General features: G+C 40.0%; 1 protein-coding gene across 2 annotated transcripts; it reads left to right on the plus strand.

Moving 5' to 3' along the window:
* Nucleotides 1-2,950: 2,950 nt before the first annotated feature.
* On the plus strand, nt 2,951-18,249 carry LOC137046976 (uncharacterized). 2 transcript variants are annotated; one of them, XM_067424507.1, is made up of 12 exons: nt 10,896-10,935; nt 11,551-11,738; nt 13,367-13,516; nt 13,816-14,037; nt 14,338-14,484; nt 14,781-14,909; nt 15,203-15,349; nt 16,054-16,182; nt 16,883-17,041; nt 17,303-17,449; nt 17,745-17,873; nt 18,020-18,249. In XM_067424507.1, the coding sequence occupies exons 2-12, from the start codon at nt 11,576-11,578 to the stop codon at nt 18,109-18,111; spliced, it is 1,614 nt and encodes a 537-aa protein (XP_067280608.1). In that variant the 5' UTR covers nt 10,896-10,935; nt 11,551-11,575; the 3' UTR covers nt 18,112-18,249. The 2 variants fall into 2 exon arrangements, with proteins under 2 accessions (XP_067280609.1, XP_067280608.1); XM_067424508.1 differs by lacking the exons at nt 10,896-10,935; nt 11,551-11,738; nt 13,367-13,516; nt 13,816-14,037; nt 14,338-14,484 and adding exons at nt 2,951-3,063; nt 3,325-3,471; nt 3,767-3,895.
* The last annotated feature ends 5,171 nt before the right edge of the window (nt 18,250-23,420 follow it).

Consider the following 23,420-nt stretch of genomic DNA (forward strand, 5'->3'; position numbering starts at 1 on the left):
TGATGGTGGGAGTGCTTCTCCTGAAATGAGCGGCCCAGGAGGTGAATGTCAAAAGAGCTTTTGAGAGTCAACATCACAATGTCCACGCACACACTGTAAAGTTTCAGGAGGGACGACCACATTTAACGTCATTTAACAACTATCAGTTCTGTTCCGTACACAATGGCCCTCATTTATCAATCTTGCGTAGAAACTGGTGTATATGTTGGCGTAAGATTATGCTTACACTCCTCTCATCGCCTGATTTATGAAGCTGTGCGCACCTCTGCAATCCAGGTGTACGCAATACCTGCCCTTGATAAATGTGGCGGCTGAAAACGATCGTCATTAGAATAACACGCCTCTATATATTCAAGTCTCCACCTCCCCCACGCCCTCATTTTACGCCATGGACAAACAGAAGACGGCAAAGAAGCGAAACTTATCCGACGTGGAGATCGGGCGCGCTCAATCATCTCACTAATCCACTAGTCAGGGCACTGATTAGGACATAAGTCAATGGGCTGACTCCCTGATCAGTGCCCTGACTACTGACCTATTGAAATGATTGAGATGCGCCCATCGAGACCATCACCAGGGAAGTGAAAAAAAAACGAAATTGTTTTATTTGGGAGTTTAAAGAGTGGGATTAAAGGCACCCACAAAAACAAAATATGGACACAAATTACGAGTACTCTTAATAGTGTGGAGGTTGAGAAGCGCACTCCAGCAGTTTAAATAGCTGTTTGGATGATAAATTACCATCACAATGCATTATTTTACAGCACGTTTTGAAACAATTAGCATTTAATTTCGTATCACGGCACATGTATTGGGGTGTACAATAGTGATGATGATGTGATGTGGAGTAAGATTCATTCACATTAATAATTACATGACAATTTGTAAGATTCTTCTTATTATTATTATGATTATTATTCTTAATGACGCTTGTTATTCAGAAGAAGAATGTCGTTTTTATTGATTTTATTATTATTTAAAAGAAGAAGGTCATTTTTATTATTTTGTCAGTCTGAATTATTTTAGTCCCAGTCCGTGCGCAGCTGCCGGGCAGGCCTGAACCGTCAGATAAAGAGCACAGGCTCGCGACTGGAGGAATACATATGCCTACAAATCAAAAACTTTGGTAAAGTCACACAAATTAAACATTGACGTTCATGTTGCACAAAAATAAACACTGAATGTTGTTGTTGTGGTTTTTAACAGTGGGCCATATAGCATATCTTGTCAGTGCGTTTTGTGGTGTTAGGAATTGTTTTTCTGCGCATTTTCCCACTAACTCAAACGTGCGTACACCACCTCCTGAGCTGGCGTAGGATTTGAGCGTGCCGTACGCCAACGTCCATATTGATAAATCTCAAAGTCACCGTGGGTTTGGGTGTACGCAAGGTGTACGCTGGAAATTTGGTGTACGCACTTTTGATAAATGAGGGCCACTGTGTGTAGTTTGAGTAAATGTGGTCGACACTCCCATAAATTACTGAACTGTGTGTGTGCAGAACGAATGAGATGCAAACAGAAATGTATTTTCATGTTGAACTAATTATTCATTTTTGACCTGCAGTTAGTGATGTTTCTAATAACATATTATTTGTTTTCTTCTTTTTTCAGAAAGTACTGAAGGCAAGAAAATGAGTGCTTTCTTTAAAAAGTACTTTCCATTGGATGCGCCTGACACTGAACCTGTGTCTGCAGAAGATCGCAAGGTGGATGTCAGTGATGGTGTGAGTGCTTCTCCTGAAATGAGCGGCCCAGGAGGTGAATGTCAAAAGAGCTTTTGAGAGTCAATATCACAATGTCCACGCACACACTGTAAAGTTTCAGGAGGGACGACCACATTTAACGTCATTAACAACAAGTTGCTCAGTTCTGTTCCGTACACACTGTGTGTAGTTTGAGTACATGTGGTCGACACTCCCGTAAATTACTGAACTGTGTGTGTGCAGAACGAATGAGATGCAAACAGAAATTTCTTTCAAGTTGGACTAATTATTAATTTTTGACCTGCAGTTAGTGATGCTTCTAATAACATTTTATTTGTTTTCTTCTTTTTTCAGAAAGTACTAAAAAGAAGAAAATAAGTGCTTTCTTCAAAAAGTATTTCCCATTGGATGCGCCTGACACTGAACCTGTGTCTGGTTGGAAGGTTGATGTTAGTGATGCTTCTGAAATCAACGGCCCAGGAGGTGAATGTCAACAGAGCATTTGTGATGCAATGTTACAATGTCCACGCACACACTGTAAAGTTTCAGGAATAACAACTAGTTGTTCAGTTCTCTCCGTACACACTGTGTATAGTTTTTATAAATGTGGTCATCACTGCTTGCGTCATGTTGCCTTCTTGAGCAGTATTTTTATTTTATTTTATTTCTTAAGATTGTCAGCATTTTTTTGCTTCCGGAAATATTGTGGACAACTAATGTTGTTTAAAATAATTTGCAGAGGAAAACCCAGTCCTGTTTGGTGGTCCCTTTGTGTTACATGCCTTAATTAAAGGGTTACTTCAGCGATTAGCATATGGCTTTCTATCAGTAGAAACCCTGGAGTATATTCGAATGATCGTGCTCCCCCTCTCACATCCCCCTGAGACGAGAGATTTATGCATTTTATTTCTAGAAAAATTACTCCAGTGACGCAAATATCGCCAAAGTATTTATTTAGATTAAGTTACAAAACTTGTGTTATCTTATGAAATATGTTACAAATTACATTTTAAAGCATGTATTTTGTAATTTGTAGTGAAATACACTTTAAAAGTGTCCTTCCCAACCCTGATGTCAACAGAGCATTTGAGATGCCACATTACAATGAGAAGCAAACAGAAATGTCTTTTCAGTCAGACTAAATATTCATGTCTAATCTGTGGTTTGAGATGTTTCTAATAACACATTATTTGTTTTTCAGAAACTACCCCAGAGTGGATGGTGAAAAAGATTAATGAATTCTTCCAAATGCTTTTTGGGTTGGATCCGGCTGTTCCAGAGCCAACAGCTGAAATGGATCTGGTTAGCGTCGGCTTGCAAGGGAGCAGCAGTGGGATCGAAAAGTGCAGCCCAAAAACAGGTGAATGTCAACAGAGCATTTGAGATGCAACATTACAATGGCCACGTACAAACTGTGAAGTCTCAGCAGTGACGACTGCATTTGATGTCATTAAATAACTATCAGTTCAGTTCAGTTCTGTCCGTACACACTGTGTATAGTTTTTGTAAATGTGGTCGTCACTGCTGTAAATTACTGAACTGTGTGTGTGCAGAACTAATTATTCATTTTTGATCTGCCGTTAGTGATGTTTCTAACAACATATTTGTTTTCTTTTTTCAGAAAGTACTGAAGGCAAGAAAATGAGTGCTTTCTTCAAAAAGTACTTTCCATTGGATGCGCCTGACACTGAACCTGTGTCTGCAGAAGATCGGAAGGTGGATGTCAGTGATGGTGTGAGTGCTTCTCCTGAAATGAGCGGCCCAGGAGGTGAATGTCAAAAGAGCTTTTGAGAGTCAACATTACAATGTCCACGCACACACTGTAAAGTTTCAGGAGTGACAACCGCATTTAACGTCATTTAACAACTATCAGTTCTGTTCCGTACACACTGTGTGTAGTTTGAGTAAATGTGGTCGACACTCCCGTAAATTACTGAACTGTGTGTGTGCAGAACGAATGAGATGCAAACAGAAATTTATTTCAAGTTGGACTAATTATTAATTTTTGACCTGCAGTTAGTGATGCTTCTAATAACATATTATTTGTTTTCTTCTTTTTTCAGAAAGTACTAAAAAGAAGAAAATAAGTGCTTTCTTCAAAAAGTATTTCCCGTTGGATGCGCCTGACACTGAACCTGTGTCTGGTTGGAAGGTTGATGTTAGGGATGCTTCTGAAATCAACGGCCCAGGAGGTGAATGTCAACAGAGCATTTGTCCACACACACACTGTAAAGTTTTAGGAATGACGACTGCATTTAACGTCATTAACAGGTAGATGTTCAGTTCTGTGGTCAGTGATGTTTCTAATAACATATTATTTATTTTCTTCTTTTTTCAGAAAGTACTAAAGACAAGAAAATGAGTGCTTTCTTCAAAAAGTATTTTCCATTGGATCTGGCTGAGCCCTCATGTGTTCCTGTGTCGGAATGAGAATCAGAGCTGGATTAAGAAACCCAGAGAGAATCCCCAAGTGCAATCTGCAATTATAGACCCAAGCACATACACACATGAGTGAGTGAGTGAGTGAGTGAGTGAGTGTGTGAGTGAGTGAGTGTGTGAGTGAGTGTGTGAGTGAGTGTGTGAGTGAGTGAGTGAGTGAGTGTGTGAGTGTGTGAGTGAGTGAGTGAGTGAGTGAGTGAGTGAGTGTGTGAGTGAGTGAGTGAGTGTGTGAGTGAGTGAGTGAGTGAGTGAGTGTGTGAGTGAGTGAGTGAGTGAGTGTGTGAGTGAGTGAGTGAGTGAGTGAGTGAGTGAGTGAGTGAGTGAGTGAATGTGAGTGAGTGAGTGAGTGAGTGAGTGAGTGAGTGAGTGAGTGAGTGAGTGTGTGAATGAGTGAGTGAGTGAGTGTGTGAGTGAGTGAGTGAGTGTGTGAGTGAGTGAGTGTGTGAGTGAGTGAGTGAGTGTGTGAGTGAGTGAGTGTGTGAGTGTGTGAGTGAGTGAGTGAGTGTGTGAGTGAGTGAGTGAGTGAGTGAGTGTGTGAGTGAGTGAGTGAGTGAATGTGAGTGAATGTGAGTGAGTGAGTGAGTGTGTGAGTGAGTGAGTGTGTGAGTGAGTGTGTGAGTGAGTGAGTGAGTGAGTGAGTGAGTGAGTGAGTGAGTGAGTGAGTGAGTGAGTGAGTGTGTGAGTGAGTGTGTGAGTGAGTGAGTGAGTGAGTGTGTGAGTGTGTGAGTGAGTGAGTGTGTGAGTGAGTGAGTGAGTGAGTGAGTGAGTGAGTGAGTGAGTGTGTGAGTGAGTGAGTGTGTGAGTGAGTGAGTGAGTGAGTACGTTTACATGGACAACAATGCTCCGATATTAATCTGATTAAGACAATACGATTTCTAATGACCTTAATCCGATTAAAGTCATAATTGAACTTAACGCAAATCAGATTAAGAAACGTGGAGTATGCCTATTTTAGTCTCATTATCGGAGAGCATTACAGACATGTACAAACCTTTATTTAACTATTAACGTTGTGTCAGAGATTTCGCCGCATTTTGTGACAGCACACATAACGTTACGCACACACTAGTGCAAAGGGGAGGGCTTTGAGGATTCGAGCCCTGCCCTTTTTGAAAATTAATCAGAAGTGCCCCTTTCAACAATTATCAATAATATTGTGGCCAATAAAACAGTAGATTAACTATAATTAATATAACGTGTACGAAACAACAAATGGCGCAAAAGTTCTGTTTATCTTTTACGTATCTGTAAGTCTGAAATGTCGTTGCCATAACGCGCTGCTATGGGCGGTGTGTGTTTTGCTTGACTGTTCATTATGAACACTGCGTCCTCTATATTTTGTTTTTGTTCTAATTATTATGCTCGTTGTAAAAGTAAAATACAATAAGTTTGTATCTGTAATCGCGAACCAGATGGGTCATCCAGTGAACGCTGAGGCTTGACGGCAGGAAAAACAATCCAAACAGTCACGATTTTTAAACCTTTTTCGTCATTAATCAGAGCTATTATTCTAAATGTAGGCTGTCAAGAAGGAGCAAAGAGGGGCAGAGTCTCTTCATAAATACTGAAAGAGACTAGATATTACAAAAATAAAATAATGTGAATGTATATAAAACATAAAAAAAGTGATTTTTATACTTTTTAATGCAAAGTAACACTGTCCAACAGCAACACCCGCAGTTGAAGTTACAGCGGGTTTCCCGAGCCCATTACATTTGAACAGACCTGCCAAAGTCACACTATGAGCGTGAACAATTATTCAGAAAGCAAGTCATGTAATCACCTTAATCAGAATATTGTCTTATTCAGAATAAGGTCAATAATTAGATTACTGCTGTCCATGTAAACGTAATCAATGAGTTTGTGTGGTGTGTGTGTGTGTGTGTGTGTGCGTGTGTGTGTGTGTGTGTGGTGTGTGTGTGTGTGCGTGTGTGTGTGTGCGTGTGTGTGTGTGTGTGTGTGTGTGCGACCTGGTAATCCCTACGTTATGGGGACAAAATGTCCCCACAAAGATGGCAATATCCGAAATCCTTGTCCTTGTGGGGACATTTTTAGGTCCCCATGAGGAAAACATCTTATAAATCACACAGAAGGAGTTTTTTTGAGAAAGTAAAAATGCAGAATGTTTCCTGTGATGGGTAGGTTTAGGGGTAGGGGTAGTGTAGGGGGATAGGATGTCCTGTGTGTACAGTATGAAATCCATTACGCCTATGGAAAGTCCCCATAAAACATGGAAACACGACTGTGCGTGCGTGTGTGTGTGTGTGTGCGTGTGTGTGTGTGTGTGTGTGTGTGTGTGTGTGTGTGTGTGTGTGTGTGTGCGGGCTTAATAAACATTTGGAACATTGGATGTGTGGCAATTAATATCTTCTGGCTAAAGTGTTACCGGTGTTTTAAAGGTCCCGTTCTTCGCGATTCCATCTTTCAAACTTTAGTTAGTGTGAAATGTTGCTGTTAGAGCATAAATAATACCTGTAAAATTATAAAGCTCAAAGTTCAATGCCAAGCGAGATATTTTATTTAACAGAAGTTCCCTTTCAAAGCCTACAGCGAACGGCCGGTTTGGACTACACCGCTGCACTTCCTTCAGGAATGACGTCACTAGAGCCGTTTGTTGACTAACACTCCGCCCACAAGAACACGCAAAATAGGGGCTGTGGTCTCGTTGCTCTCCCACGTGGAGAAGAGCGCGCATTCAGCGCTGGCATCTCCCCGTTATAGTAAGAGGCGAGACCTTTCCGGGCAAAGTGCGCTAAGCTGCTGTCCAATCACAGCGCGGGAAGCGCTGGCCCAATCAGAACTCGTTACGTGTTTTTGAAGGAGGGACTTCATAGAACAAGGAAATCATCAGGCCGTTTTTAGGACAGAGAAAGCAGCGCTGTACAGATAAGTAAATTGTGTGAAAAATACTGTTTTTTTACACGCGAAACATGAACTCATGTTATATTGCACAGTGTAAACATAATCAAAGCTTCGAAAACACGCGGAGAACGGGACCTTTAAGTGTTTTTGCTCTGTAGTGTCCAGGTTGTACTGGGTGGTTAGGACATTGCTAGGTGGCAGTGCTCAGTAATGAGGATGAGAGTTTGGCCAGTTAGCAGAATACAGTTTTTTTTAAATATTATTATTCATTGATTTTGTACATTAAAAAAAGAAAAAAGAAGAAGCTGTGCCCTTATGAAAAAGAAGCACACTTTTGTATGTATGTAAAGCATTTGCACAACTGTATTGAATAGACTTGTAGTGTAAATAATATACAATATTAATCAAATTGAAGGCCACTTAATGCTGCAGTGCGTAACTTTTTGTGCTCTAGCAGTTAATAATTAGAACTGCATTCTTGCGGAAGAACATTACAGCCGGAGCTACTTCTCTCTGTTTATATCTATGGCGAGTCACGCCGGGACTGTGCTCCTCCGCAGCGGTTCCTACCAGACCGGTCTGGAATAGTCCCAATATAAACACTTATTATAAGAGTACCATAATGATTCCGGGTAAGACAAAAACACGGTTTGGAAAATGGATTCATGTTGTACATTATATTATACAATATAAATCGCCCCCTATAGCTGTCAATAGTGCACTATTTGAGGGGACAGTCATTTGTAGTAAAGCCATAGTGGATGTTTTTGAGTGCACTCATTCAATAAAAAAATCCAGTTTTTGGTTCATTTACATGTCTTTGGTTTGCTTTGCTTTCATATTTTATTTGAACGGCATCAGAGTTCGCTTGAAAGCGGCACCAGGGTTCGGATGGCTGCGTTCACACTTATTCAAATGAACCATGCTAACACAGCAATCCCACCAGGGTTCGCTTTAATCCAACCAAACATGCCAAGTGTGAACTTAAGTTCTCTTTGGGAGCTTGAAAGTTACGGGTTATTTTTTATGCCGAAGAAAGAAGCCAACAGCGTTTGGAATGACATGAGCAGTACATTATGACAGAATTTGAATTTTTGAGTGAACTATTCCTTTGACAGAAACCTACTGGTACACTATATAAATGTGCAGTACATTAGTGGCAGAGGTAAAGTGAGAGGTACAAGAGCTCTTGCACATACGCATGATGCCCTGAAAGTCTTGCTACTTGATACTACCAATACTGAAGGAAGACTGATATCTCTACTAAATGAAATGGATCTTATTATTTATTATTATTAGGCTAATTATTTTAAAATGCTATTACTTTACTTTAAAAAAAAAATAATAATTGTATTTTATAGACAAAATATTTAAGTCTTAGATATTTCTGGGATTATATCAGATCACGTTTTAAGCTGTCATATGCTCATTTTACTGTATAGGCAGCCTACCCCAGCCTATGAGGCATGTCACTATTTCACTTCCACTCTTTTGGGTAAATCAAGAAAACAAGTATACACTGTATTAATAAAACAAAACCATGCAATTGAACTAGATATTTGAGAAATTAATGTGGGGGAAAAATGATCGGAACCCTCACAAACTGAAACAGTCAACTAGGCTATAGGTTGTGCCCCACTCTCCCCTAAACTCTTTTGATATGAGCATCGTTGAAACAACGGTTCACACAATAACAATATCTTTAAAGAGAACTATAAAAAACTACAGGTCCTTCTAAAAAAAAATGCATATTGTGATAAAGTTCATTATTTTCCATAATGTAATGATAAAAATTAAAATTTCATATATTTTAGATTCATTGCACACCAACTGAAATATTTCAGGTCTTTTATTGTTTTAATTCTGATGATTTTGGCATACAGCTCATGAAAACCCAAAATTTCTCGAAAATCTCAAAAAATTAGCATATAATGAAAATTTTCTCTAAACGAGCTATTAACCTAATCATCTGAATCAACTAATTAACTCTAAACACCTGCAAAAGATTCCTGAGGCTTTTAAAAACTCAGCCTGGTTCATTACTCAAAACCGCAATCATGGGTAAGACTGCCGACCTGACTGCTGTCCAGAAGGCCATCATTGACACCCTCAAGCGAGAGGGTAAGACACAGAAAGACATTTCTGAACGAATAGGCTGTTCCCAGAGTGCTGTATCAAGGCACCTCAGTGGGAAGTCTGTGGGAAGGAAAAAGTGTGGCAAAAAACGCTGCACAACGAGAAGAGGTGAGCGGGCCCTGAGGAAGATTGTGGAGAAGGACCGATTCCAGACCTTGGGGGACCTGCGGAAGCAGTGGACTGAGTCTGAAGTAGAAACATCCAGAGCCACCGTGCACAGGCGTGTGCAGGAAATGGGCTACAGGTGCCGCATTCCCCAGGTCAAGACACTTTTGGGCTACAGAGAAGCAGCACTGGACTGTTGCTCAGTGGTCCAAAGTACTTTTTTCGGATGAAAGCAAATTTTGCATGTCATTCGGAAATCAAGGTGCCAGAGTCTGGAGGAAGACTGGGGAGAAGGAAATGCCCAAATGCCTGAAGTCCAGTGTCAAGTACCCACAGTCAGTGATGGTCTGGGGTGCCATGTCAGCTGCTGGTGTTGGTCCGCTGTGTTTAATCAAGGGCAGGGTCAATGCAGCTCGCTATCAGGAGATTTTGGAGCACTTCATCCTTCCATCTGCTGAAAAGCTTTATGGAGATGAAGATTTGGTTTCTCAGCACGACCTGGCACCTGCTCACAGTGCCAAAACCACTGGTAAATGGTTTACTGACCATGCTATTACTGTGCTCAACTCTCCTGACCTGAACCCCATAGAGAATCTGTGGGATATTGTGAAGAGAAAGTTGAGAGACGCAACGCAAGCATGCACACTCTGGATGAGCTAAAGGCCGCTATCGAAGCATCCTGGGCCTCCAGAACACCTCAGCAGTGCCACAGGCTGATCGCCTCCATGCCACGCCGCACTGAAGCAGTCATTTCTGCAAAAGGATTCCCCACCAAGTATTGAGTGCATAACTGAACATAATTATTTGAAGGTTGACTTTTTTTTGTATTAAAAACACTTTTTTTTATTGGTCGGATGAAATATGCTATTTTTTTTTTTTTTTTTTGAGGAGTTTTCATGAGCTGTATGCCAAAATCATCAGTATTAAAACAATAAAAGACCTGATATATTTCAGTTGGTGTGCAATGAATCTAAAATATATGAACGTTTAATTTTTATTTTTACATTATGGAAAATAATTAACTTTATCACAATATGCTACTTTTTTTTAGAAGGACCTGTATTTCCGTCCACACCAGTGGCGCTTTAAATGCTCGAGGTCGTTATGGATTCGATTGTCAATGTTTTTCTCACCTGGAAAAAAATTGTTCTGCAAGTGATTCCAAAGATTATCTCTGCCTTTATCGTTATAGATGGTGTGAACTCTGCTATTCATTAATGTTGAGAGAGATTTTTAGAACTTTATCGTTACTATCTGTAGTTGTGGTGTGAAAGAGCTTTCTTTAACTTGAAATGTTGATTTAATAATCGCTTCGACGAATTCCTCAAGTTCATTCAGAAGGATTCGTTTCGTATTCGTTAGAGCTGATTCAAGATTAAAACCAGTGTAACGTTACGTGAGTAAAAATAAAACGAGTCATGAAAAGAATCTGCTCAAATGAGTCATTTGCTCGTGAATCGGACTACACTTGTTTGTTTTGGTGTTCACGCAGCTCGCGAGGAGAACTGCACAACTTGTAAGGCAACTTATTGATTTACGCGATGTTTTATCATCCCATTTAATTCAGCCTTCACAATTCGGCCTTTAAAAAGTCTAGTAAACAAATGTTTTGTTTCTTTTTTGTGTGTTAAATACATAAATATGGTGGCGCTGGAGGGAGAGTGCATCGCAAACACTGACTGGAAAACTGGTAATGTTACATTTTCTATTGTTACCCACCCCTAAGGTGATTGAAATCCAGTCAGTAAATGTAATCTGAGTATAGGAAATTGTGTTAAATTATTTATTTTACATTAATAATAATATATCGATGATCATTAGTGAGTCTGTAACAACATAAACCTGCTACTGTCAATCAATCCGTTTCTATGGCAACCGTGGAGCGTCATGTATTGTTGCGTCACAGACAGCACTTGCGTCACAGACGGCATTTACTATAAACACTCAAACTTGCAGATTCTTCAGCACAGCGATAATCCGAGCGATTTTGAGCTACACATCTGACTACGTACCGTTATTTTACAGCAATAACCTACCGATATTAACTTTAGAAACAACTTTACAAGCACCATAATTTTATATAGAGTCTACATTCAGCGCGTGCATACCCACAGAATATAGACTCGCACTTTACAGCCACACAGCCTGCTGTGCATCACACATACAGTTTTGGACATCTGATCTGATATCACCCGTTTCCGTTGGATTTGATTTGATCAGCTTACAAAACTATGGCTTCAATCTCAAACTACAGAGAGGTCCCTCTGGAGGTTTACGTGAACGGCGAGTTGTTCTTAATTGACAGTGTCTGGGTCCCGGATGAGGAGAATATGCAGGTGGACTTTATGGTCACCGACAGCATTTACGAGCTTCTCGGGTGCTTACCGGGCGACATATCCGCACAGCTGGAGGTGGACGATGAGTGCATGTCAGTCAGTCATGCCGCTTTAGAGGGCGAGGATCTGCAGATCGACATAATCTGTAACTCGACAGGTGAATGCTCAATATGCACCACTCACAACTTTTCCATATAACTTGCTGTAATCATTACGATGATCACAACTTTTTTTTAATGAAATCATTATTTCTGCTTAAATTAATACATGATGTTAGCAAACTGCATGATTTGTATTGTGTATATTTCTGACATATGGACATTAACTGGGCCCGGTTTACACCTGGTATTAAGATGCGTTCTGTTCATTCGTCATACGAGGGAGACACATTCCCGCTTGCACCGTGTTTGAATCCGTCTCTTTTGTCCACTTTCAACCACTTCTGTCCTGATTTCTTTGAGGGGAGGGTCTGTGGGCGGGTTTTGGATGAAATATGCTCACACAATTTACATATGAAACCAACCAGATAAAACCAAAGAACATTCGCAGAGCAGCAGCTTTCATTTCTGCTCTGACAGCCGCGACCAATTGTGCTTGGTATGTTTTTTCATCTTCAAACCAAGCTTGGGTCTCCACTCAAAAGTTTAAATCCTGCGCTTCCCATAATGTTAACAGGACAGATGTGTTTCTGAATACCTCCAGAAGTGGTCAAAAATGGACAAGCTCAAACTGTTTACACCTGTAATGAGTGTCGTCCACTTGTGATCTGATCGACTGAAACACATCTTTATACCCGGTGTAAACAGGGTCTTAGACACAGTCACCTCTGATAGCACTTTAATCTAAATTGTAATGTAGACACATCTACAAATAAATATAAATTGAATGTGAATGTCAACCTGGGTTCGGGATGTAACTTAGTTATGTGTTTAAAATACAACATTTATATTTTAAATGGGTGGTAATTCAATTAGTTAATGTCACATCCAATATTTTCTTTAGATTGCCACAGTGACTGCTTGTCATTTATTTCATTTAAATATTAATTTAAAGTGTAACGGCAATTAATGTAAAAAGCAATTGGGGATTCTCAGACTCTGACAGTCTGCTAAAGCATCCTAAGATACAGTTCTGCTCATACTTTTTCATTCTCCTTGCAGAATATGCAACATTTCATTAATTTGTTTCATTATAATATTTACAAAATAAGAGGGATCTAGGATCATAAAAATTGCATGTTACTTTTATTTAGGACAGTCCTGAATAAGCCAATTCATATAATAGATGCTTACTTATACTCAACAAGACAAAATTACTGAATTTGTACACATTTATAAAAATAAAACTATTTATCTCAGAATGTCTATTTATGTCCGACTTTATAACATGCAATTGTAAGTTTAAATCTCACGGCTCTGAGAAAAGGCAGAATTGTAAGATAAAAAGTCACAATTACCTTTTTTTTATTATTATATTTAGTGACACGATGTGTACATTTATCTTTTGTTGTTTAAAGATCTTTTTTTTTCATTGAGTACTGCCCTCAGAAACTAATAACGATGTTTCCCAGAAGACAAAAAGAGTACATTTACCCTGTTTATCTAATTCAATGGATTTTAGTGAAATACACTTTAAAAGTGTCCTTCCCAACCCTGATTTCAACAGAGCATTTGAGATGCCACATTACAATGAGAAGCAAACAGAAATGTCTTTCCAGTCAGACTAATTATTCATGTCTAATCTGTGGTTTGAGAAGTTTCTAATAACACATTATTTGTTTTTCAGAAACTACCCCAGAGTGGATGGCGAGAAAAATTAGTGGATTCATCAGAACACTCTTTTGGATGAATCCAGCTCCTGAACCTGAAGTGAATCTGGTTACTGTCCGCTGGCCAGCAGAAGTGCCAGAAAACAAAAACTACAGCCCTAAAAGAGGTGAATGTCAACAGAGCATTTGAGATGCAATATTACAGTGGCCACGTACAAACTGTAAAGTTTCAGGAGTGACGACCGCATTTAACGTTATTAACAACTAGTTGTGCAGTTTAGTTCCAACACACTGTGTTTAGTTTTTTTAAATGTGGTCGTCAATCCTGTAAATTACTGAACTGTGTGTGTGCAGAACGAATAAGATGCAAACAGGAATGTATGTTTGACCAATTATTCATTTTTGACCTGTGGTAAGTGATGTTTCTAATAAAAGATTATTTGTTTTCTTCTTCTTTTTACTAAAGTGATTAAGAAAATGAGTGCTTGCTTACAAAAGTATTTTCCGATCGATCCGGCTGAGCCTTTGTGTGATCCCGTGACGGAACCTGAATTGGATCTGCCTGAACCCAAGGAATCGTGTGTCCCAGACGCAAACGTTCCTGACACTGAACCTGTGTCTGCAGAAGATCGGAAGGTGGATGTCAGTGATGGTGTGAGTGCTTCTCCTGAAATGAGCGGCCCAGGAGGTGAATGTCAAAAGAGCTTTTGAGAGTCAACATCACAATGTCCACGCACACACTGTAAAGTTTCAGGAGTGACAACTGCATTTAACGTCATTAACAACTAGTTGTTCAGTTCTGTTCCGTACACACTGAGTGTAGTTTGAGTAAATGTGGTCGACACTCCCGTAAATTACTGAACTGTGTGTGTGCAGAACGAATGAGATGCAAACAAAAATGTATTTTCATGTTGAACTAATTATTCATTTTTGATCTGCAGTTAGTGATGCTTCTAATAACATATTATTTGTTTTCTTCTTTGTTCAGAAAGTACTGAAGGCAACAAAATGAGTGCTTTCTTTAAAAAGTATTTCCCGTTGGATGCGCCTGACACTGAACCTGTGTCTGCAGAAGATCGGAAGGTGGATGTCAGTGATGGTGGGAGTGCTTCTCCTGAAATGAGCGGCCCAGGAGGTGAATGTCAAAAGAGCTTTTGAGAGTCAATATTACAATGTCCACGCACACACTGTAAAGTTTCAGGAGTAACGACCGCATTTAACGTCATTTAACAACTATCAGTTCTGTTCCGTACACACTGTGTGTAGTTTGAGTAAATGTGGTCGACACTCCCGTAAATTACTGAACTGTGTGTGTGCAGAACGAATGAGATGCAAACAGAAATTTATTTTCATGTTGAACTAATTATTCATTTTTGATCTGCAGTTAGTGATGCTTCTAATAACATATTATTTGTTTTCTTCTTTTTTCAGAAAGTACTAAAAAGAAGAAAATAAGTGCTTTCTTCAAAAAGTATTTCCCGTTGGATGCGCCTGACACTGAACCTGTGTCTGGTTGGAAGGTTGATGTTAGTGATGCTTCTGAAATCAACGGCCCAGGAGGTGAATGTCAACAGCATTTGTGATGCAATGTTACAATGTCCACGCACACACTGTAAAGTTTCAGGAATGACGACTGCATTTAACATTATTAACAACTATCAGTTCTTTTCCGTACACACTGAGTGTAATTTGAGTAAATGTGGTCGACACTGCTGTAAATTACTGAACTGTGTGTGTGCAGAACGAATGAGATGCAAACAAAAATGTATTTTCATGTTGAACTAATTATTCATTTTTGATCTGCAGTTAGTGATGCTTCTAATAGCATATTATTTGTTTTCTTCTTTGTTCAGAAAGTACTGAAGGCAACAAAATGAGTGCTTTCTTTAAAAAGTACTTTCCATTGGATGCGCCTGACACTGAACCTGTGTCTGCAGAAGATCGGAAGGTGGATGTCAGTGATGACGTGAATGCTTCTCCTGAAATGAGCGGCCCAGGAGGTGAATGTCAAAAGAGCTTTTGAGAGTCAATATCACAATGTCCACGCACACACTGTAAAGTTTCAGGAGTAACGACCGCATTTAACGTCATTTAACAACTAGCTGCTCAGTTCTGCCAGAAAGACTCGGGAGAATAAATACTGTGACAATAATCCATTTATTAACAATCCAGCAAGCAATAAAGTACTTTGGCATAGGCCCCGTCCGTAGCTCGCAATCAGAGGGTATGGACTCTGCATATCCTGCCTGAAGACGAAGGCAGAGGCGCAGCCGACCCCCCCGTGAGGTATGGAAGGGACCATCCTGGTGGTGGTGGTGGGGTGGAGTAGGGAAGGATTTGACTTGGAGGTGGTGGGGTGGATGGCGGTGAATTGGTGCGTCAGCATCTGCGAACTCAAACATGAGTAAGTACCGATCTTTTATACCCAAGTATTAGAATGTGATTGGATAGATAGAAGTTGAAGTGACGTAACAATTAAGTCTTCCTGGCAGAACTTATGCTAAAGCTTTCATTTCTGTTCCGTACACACTGTGTGTAGTTTGAGTAAATGTGGTCGACACTCCCGTGAATTACTGAACTGTGTGTGTGCAGAACGAATGAGATGCAAACAGAAATGTATTTTCATGTTGAACTAATTATTCATTTTTGACCTGCAGTTAGTGATGCTTCTAATAACATTTTATTTGTTTTCTTCTTTTTTCAGAAAGTACTAAAAAGAAGAAAATAAGTGCTTTCTTCAAAAAGTATTTCCCGTTGGATGCGCCTGACACTGAACCTGTGTCTGGTTGGAAGGTTGATGTTAGTGATGCTTCTGAAATCAACGGCCCAGGAGGTGAATGTCAACAGAGCATTTGTCCACACACACACTGTAAAGTTTCAGGAATAACAACTAGTTGTTCAGTTCTCTCCGTACACACTGTGTATAGTTTTTGTAAATGTGGTCATCACTGCTTGCGTCATGTTGCCTTCTTGAGCAGTATTTTTATTTTATTTTATTTCTTAAGATTGTCAGCATTTTTTTGCTTCCGGAAATATTGTGGACAACTAATGTTGTTTAAAATAATTTGCAGAGGAAAACCCAGTCCTGTTTGGTGGTCCCTTTGTGTTACATGCCTTAATTAAAGGGTTACTTCAGCGATTAGCATATGGCTTTCTATCAGTAGAAACCCTGGAGTATATTCGAATGATCGTGCTCCCCCTCTCACATCCCCCTGAGACGAGAGATTTATGCATTTTATTTCTAGAAAAATTACTCCAGTGACGCAAATATCGCCAAAGTATTTATTTAGATTAAGTTACAAAACTTGTGTTATCTTATAAAATATGTTACAAATTACATTTTAAAGCATGTATTTTGTAATTTGTAGTGAAATACACTTTAAAAGTGTCCTTCCCAACCCTGATGTCAACAGAGCATTTGAGATGCCACATTACAATGAGAAGCAAACAGAAATGTCTTTTCAGTCAGACTAATTATTCATGTCTAATCTGTGGTTTGAGATGTTTCTAATAACACATTATTTGTTTTTCAGAAACTACCCCAGAGTGGATGGTGAAAAAGATTAATGAATTCTTCCAAATGCTTTTTGGGTTGGATCCGGCTGTTCCAGAGCCAACAGCTGAAATGGATCTGGTTAGCGTCGGCTTGCAAGGGAGCAGCAGTGGGATCGAAAAGTGCAGCCCAAAAACAGGTGAATGTCAACAGAGCATTTGAGATGCAACATTACAATGGCCACGTACAAACTGTGAAGTCTCAGGAGTGACGACTGCATTTGATGTCATTAAATAACTATCAGTTCAGTTCAGTTCTGTCCGTACACACTGTGTATAGTTTTTGTAAATGTGGTCGTCACTGCTGTAAATTACTGAACTGTGTGTGTGCAGAACTAATTATTCATTTTTGATCTGCAGTTAGTGATGTTTCTAACAACATATTTGTTTTCTTTTTTCAGAGAGTACTGAAGGCAAGAAAATGAGTGCTTTCTTCAAAAAGTACTTTCCATTGGATGCGCCTGACACTGAACCTGTGTCTGCAGAAGATCGGAAGGTGGATGTTAGTGATGGTGTGAGTGCTTCTCCTGAAATGAGCGGCCCAGGAGGTGAATGTCAAAAGAGCTTTTGAGAGTCAATATTACAATGTCCACGCACACACTGTAAAGTTTCAGGAGGGACGACCACATTTAACGTCATTTAACAACTATCAGTTCTGTTCCGTACACACTGTGTGTAGTTTGAGTAAATGTGGTCGACACTCCCGTAAATTACTGAACTGTGTGTGTGCAGAACGAATGAGATGCAAACAGAAATTTCTTTCAAGTTGGACTAATTATTAATTTTTGACCTGCAGTTAGTGATGTTTCTAATAAGATATTATTTGTTTTCTTCTTTTTTCAGAAAGTACTAAAAAGAAGAAAATAAGTGCTTTCTTCAAAAAGTATTTCCCGTTGGATGCGCCTGACACTGAACCTGTGTCTGGTTGGAAGGTTGATGTTAGTGATGCTTCTGAAATCAACGGCCCAGGAGGTGAATGTCAACAGAGCATTTGTCCACACACACACTGTAAAGTTTTAGGAATGACGACTGCATTTAACGTCATTAACAGCTAGTTGTTCAGTTCTGTGGTCAGTGATGTTTCTAATAACATATTATTTATTTTCTTATTTTTTCAGAAAGTACTAAAGACAAGAAAATGAGTGCTTTCTTCAAAAAGTATTTTCCATTGGATCTGGCTGAGCCCTCATGTGTTCCTGTGTCGGAATGAGAATCAGAGCTGGATTAAGAAACCCAGAGAGAATCCCCAAGTGCAATCTGCAATTATAGACCCAAGCACATACACACATGAGTGAGTGAGTGAGTGAGTGAGTGAGTGAGTGAGTGTGTGAGTGAGTGTGTGAGTGAGTGTGTGAGTGAGTGAGTGAGTGAGTGTGTGAGTGAGTGAGTGAGTGAGTGAGTGAGTGAGTGTGTGAGTGAGTGTGTGAGTGAGTGAGTGAGTGAGTGTGTGAGTGAGTGAGTGAGTGAGTGAGTGTGTGAGTGAGTGTGTGAGTGAGTGTGTGAGTGAGTGTGTGAGTGAGTGAGTGTGTGAGTGAGTGTGTGAGTGAGTGTGTGAGTGAGTGAGTGTGTGAGTGAGTGTGTGAGTGTGTGAGTGAGTGAGTGAGTGAGTGTGTGAGTGAGTGAGTGTGTGAGTGAGTGTGTGAGTGTGTGAGTGAGTGTGTGAGTGAGTGTGTGAGTGAGTGTGTGAGTGAGTGAGTGAGTGAGTGTGTGAGTGAGTGAGTGAGTGAGTGAGTGAGTGTGTGAGTGAGTGAGTGAGTGAGTGAATGTGAGTGAATGTGAGTGTGTGAGTGAGTGTGTGAGTGAGTGAGTGAGTGAGTGTGTGAGTGTGTGAGTGAGTGAGTGAGTGAGTGAGTGAGTGAGTGAGTGTGTGAGTGAGTGAGTGAGTGAGTGAGTGAGTGAGTGAGTGTGTGAGTGAGTGAGTGTGTGAGTGAGTGAGTGAGTGAGTGTGTGAGTGAGTGAGTGTGTGAGTGAGTGAGTGAGTGAGTACGTTTACATGGACAACAATGCTCCGATATTAATCTGATTAAGACAATACGATTTCTAATGACCTTAATCCGATTAAAGTCATAATCGAATTTAACGCAAATCAGATTAAGAAACATGGAGTATGCCTATTTTAGTCTCATTATCGGAGAGCATTACAGACATGTACAAACCTTTATTTAACTATTAACGTTGTGTCAGATATTTCGCCGCATTTTGTGACAGCACACATAACGTTACGCACACACCAGTGCAAAGGGGAGGGCTTTGAGGATTCGAGCCCTGCCCTTTTTGAAAATTAATCAGAAGTGCCCCTTTCAACAATTATCAATAATATTGTGGCCAATAAAACAGTAGATTAACTATAATTAATATAACGTGTACGAAACAACAAATGGCGCAAAAGTTCTGTTTATCTTTTACGTATCTGTAAGTCTGAAATGTCGTTGCCATAACGCGCTGCTATGGGCGGTGTGTGTTTTGCTTGACTGTTCATTATGAACACTGCGTCCTCTATATTTTTTATTTTTGTTCTAATTATTATGCTCGTTGTAAAAGTAAAATACAATAAGTTTGTATCTGTAATCGCGAACCAGATGGGTCATCCAGTGAACGCTGAGGCTTGACGGCAGGAAAAACAATCCAAACAGTCACGATTTTTAAACCTTTTTCGTCATTAATCAGAGCTATTATTCTAAATGTAGGCTGTCAAGAAGGAGCAAAGAGGGGCAGAGTCTCTTCATAAATACTGAAAGAGACTAGATATTACAAAAATAAAATAATGTGAATGTATATAAAACATAAAAACAAGGGATTTTTATACTTTTTAATGCAAAGTAACACTGTCCAACAGCAACACCGGCAGTTGAAGTTACAGCGGGTTTCCCGAGCCCATTACATTTGAACAGACCTGCCAAAGTCACACTATGAGCGTGAACAATTATTCAGAAAGCAAGTCATGTAATCACCTTAATCAGAATATTGTCTTATTCAGAATAAGTTCAATAATTAGATTACTGCTGTCCATGTAAACGTAATCAATGAGTTTGTGTGGTGTGTGTGTGTGTGTGTGTGTGTGAGAGAGTTTGTGAGTGTGTGTGTGTGTGTGTGTGTGTGTGTGTGTGTGAGTGTGTGTGTGTGTGTGTGTGTGTGTGTGCGTGTGCGTGTGCGTGTGCGTGTGCGTGTGCGTGTGCGTGAGTGTGTGTGTGTGTGTGTGTGTGTGTGTGTGTGTGTGTGCGGGCTTAATAAACATTTGGAACATTGGATGTGTGGCAATTAATATCTTCTGGCTAAAGTGTTACCGGTGTTTTAAAGGTCCCGTTCGTCCCGATTCCATCTTTCAAACTTTAGTTAGTGTGAAATGTTGCTGTTAGAGCATAAATAATACCTGTAAAATTATAAAGCTCAAAGTTCAATGCCAAGCGAGATATTTTATTTAACAGAAGTTCCCTTTCAAAGCCTACAGCGAACGGCCGGTTTGGACTACACCGCTGCACTTCCTTCAGGAATGACGTCACTAGAACCGTTTGTTGACGAACCCTCCGCCCACAAGAACACGCAGAATAGGGGGCGTGGTCTCGTTGCTCTCCCACGTGGAGAAGAGCGCGCATTCAGCGCTTGCATCTCCCCGTTATAGTAAGAGGCGGGACCTTTCCGGGCAAAGTGCGCTGAGCTGCTGTCCAATCACAGCGCGGGAAGCACTGGCCCAATCAGAACTCGTTACGTGTTTCTGAAGGAGGGACTTCATAGAACAAGGAAATCATCAGGCCGTCTTTAGGACAGATTAAGCAGCGCTGTACAGATAAGTAAATTGTGTGAAAAATACAGTTTTTTTTACACGCGAAACATGAACTCATGTTATATTGCACACTGTAAACACAATCAAAGCTTCGAAAACACGCGGAGAACGGGACCTTTAAGTGTTTTTGTTCTGTAGTGTCCAGATTGTTCTGGGTGGTTAGGACATTGCTAGGTGGCAGTGCTCAGTAATGAGGATGAGAGTTTGGCCAGTTAGCAGAATACAGTTTTTTAAATTATTATTATTCATTGATTTTGTACATAAAAAAAAAAGAAAAAAGAAGAAGCTGTGCCCTTATGAAAAAGAAGCACACTTTTGTATGTATGTAAAGCATTTGCACAACTGTATTGAATAGACTTGTAGTGTAAATAATATACAATATTAATCAAATTGAAGGCCACTTAATGCTGCAGTGCGTAACTTTTTGTGCTCTAGCAGTTAATAATTAGAACTGCATTCTTGCGGAAGAACATTACAGCCGGAGCTACTTCTCTCTGTTTATATCTATGGCGAGTCACGCAGGGACTGTGCTCCTCCGCAGCGGTTCCTACCAGACCGGTCTGGAATAGTCCCAATATAAACACTTATTATAAGAGTGCCATAATGATTCAAGACAAAAACACTCTTTTGGGTAAATCAAGAAAACAAGTATACACTGTATTAATAAAACAAAACCACACAATTGAACTAGATATTTGAGAAATTAATGTGGGGGAAAAATGATCGGAACCCTCACAAACTGAAACAGTCAACTAGGCTATAGGTTGTGCCCCACTCTCCCCTAAACTCTTTTGATACGAGCATCATTGAAACAACGGTTCACACAATAACAATATATTTAAAGAGAACTATAAAAAACTACAGGTCCTTCTCCAAAAAATTGCATATTGTGATAAAGTTCATTATTTTCCATAATGTAATTATAAAAATGAAACTTTCATATATTTTAGATTCATTGCACACCAACTGAAATATTTCAGGTCTTTTATTGTTTTAATACTGATGATTTTGGCATACAGCTCATGAAAACCCAAAATTTCTATCTCAAAAATTAGCATATCATGAAAAGGTTCTCTAAACGAGCTATTAACCTAATCATCTGAATCAACTAATTAACTCTAAACACCTGCAAAAGATTCCTGAGGCTTTTAAAAACTCAGCCTGGTTCATTACTCAAAACCGCAATCATGGGTAAGACTGCCGACCTGACTGCTGTCCAGAAGGCCATCATTGACACCCTCAAGCGAGAGGGTAAGACACAGAAAGACATTTCTGAACGAATAGGCTGTTCCCAGAGTGCTGTATCAAGGCACCTCAGTGGGAAGTCTGTGGGAAGGAAAAAGTGTGGCAAAAAACACTACACAACGACAAGAGGTGACCGGACCCTGAGGAAGATTGTGGAGAAGGACCGATTCCAGACCTTGGGGGACCTGCGGAAGCAGTGGACTGAGTCTGGAGTAGAAACATCCAGAGCCACCGTGAACAGGCGTGTGCAGGAACTGGGCTACAGGTGCCGCATTCCCCAGGTCAAGACACTTTTGGGCTACAGAGAAGCAGCGCTGGACTGTTGCTCAGTGGTCCAAACTACTTTTTGTTGGATGAAAGCAAATTTTGCATGTCATTCGGAAATCAAGGTGCCAGAGTCTGGAGGAAGACTGGGGAGAAGGAAATGCCAAAATGCCTGAAGTCCAGTGTCAAGTACCCACAGTCAGTGATGGTCTGGGGTGCCATGTCAGCTGCTGGTGTTGGTCCACTGTTTTTTATCAAGGGCAGGGTCAATGCAGCTCGCTATCAGGAGATTTTGGAGCACTTCATGCTTCCATTTGCTGAAAAGCTTTATGGAGATGAAGATTTGGTTTCTCAGCACGACCTGGCACCTGCTCACAGTGCCAAAACCACTGGTAAATGGTTTACTGACCATGGTATTACTGTGCTCAACTCTCCTGACCTGAACCCCATAGAGAATCTGTGGGATATTGTGAAGAGAAAGTTGAGAGACGCAAGACCGAACACTCTGGATGAGCTTAAGGCCGCTATCGAAGCATCCTGGGCCTCCATAACACCTCAGCAGTGCCACAGGCTGATCGCCTCCATGCCACGCCGCACTGAAGCAGTCATTTCTGCAAAAGGATTCCCGACCAAGTATTGAGTGCATAACTGAACAGAATTATTTGAAGGTTGACTTTTTTTGTATTAAAAACACTTTTTTTTTATTGGTCGGATGAAATATGCTAATTTTTTTAGTTTTCATGAGCTGTATGCCAAAATCATCAGTATTAAAACAATAAAGACCTGAAATATTTCAGTTTGTGTGCAATGAATCTAAAATATATGAAAGTTTAATTTTTATTATTACATTATGGAAAATAATTAACTTTATCACAATATGCTAATTTTTTTTAGAAGGACCTGCATTTCCGTCCACACCAGTGGCGCTTTAAATGCTCGAGGTCGTTATGGATTCGATTGTCAATGTTTTTCTCACCTGGAAAAAAAATTGTTCTGCAAGTGATTCCAAAGATTATCTCTGCCTTTATCGTTATAGATGGTGTGAACTCTGCTATTCATTAATGTTGAGAGATATTTTAAGAACGTATCGTTATATCTGTAGTTGTGGTGTGAAAGAGCTTTCTTTAAGTTGCGAATCGGTTCAGTGTGTCAAATGTTGATTTAATAATCGCTTTGACGAATTCCTCAAGTTCATTCAGAAGGATTCGTTTCGTATTCGTTAGAGCTGA

Source organism: Pseudorasbora parva, chromosome 18 (genome assembly GCF_024679245.1).
Source record: "Pseudorasbora parva isolate DD20220531a chromosome 18, ASM2467924v1, whole genome shotgun sequence".
NCBI classification, from domain to species: Eukaryota; Metazoa; Chordata; class Actinopteri; order Cypriniformes; family Gobionidae; genus Pseudorasbora; species Pseudorasbora parva.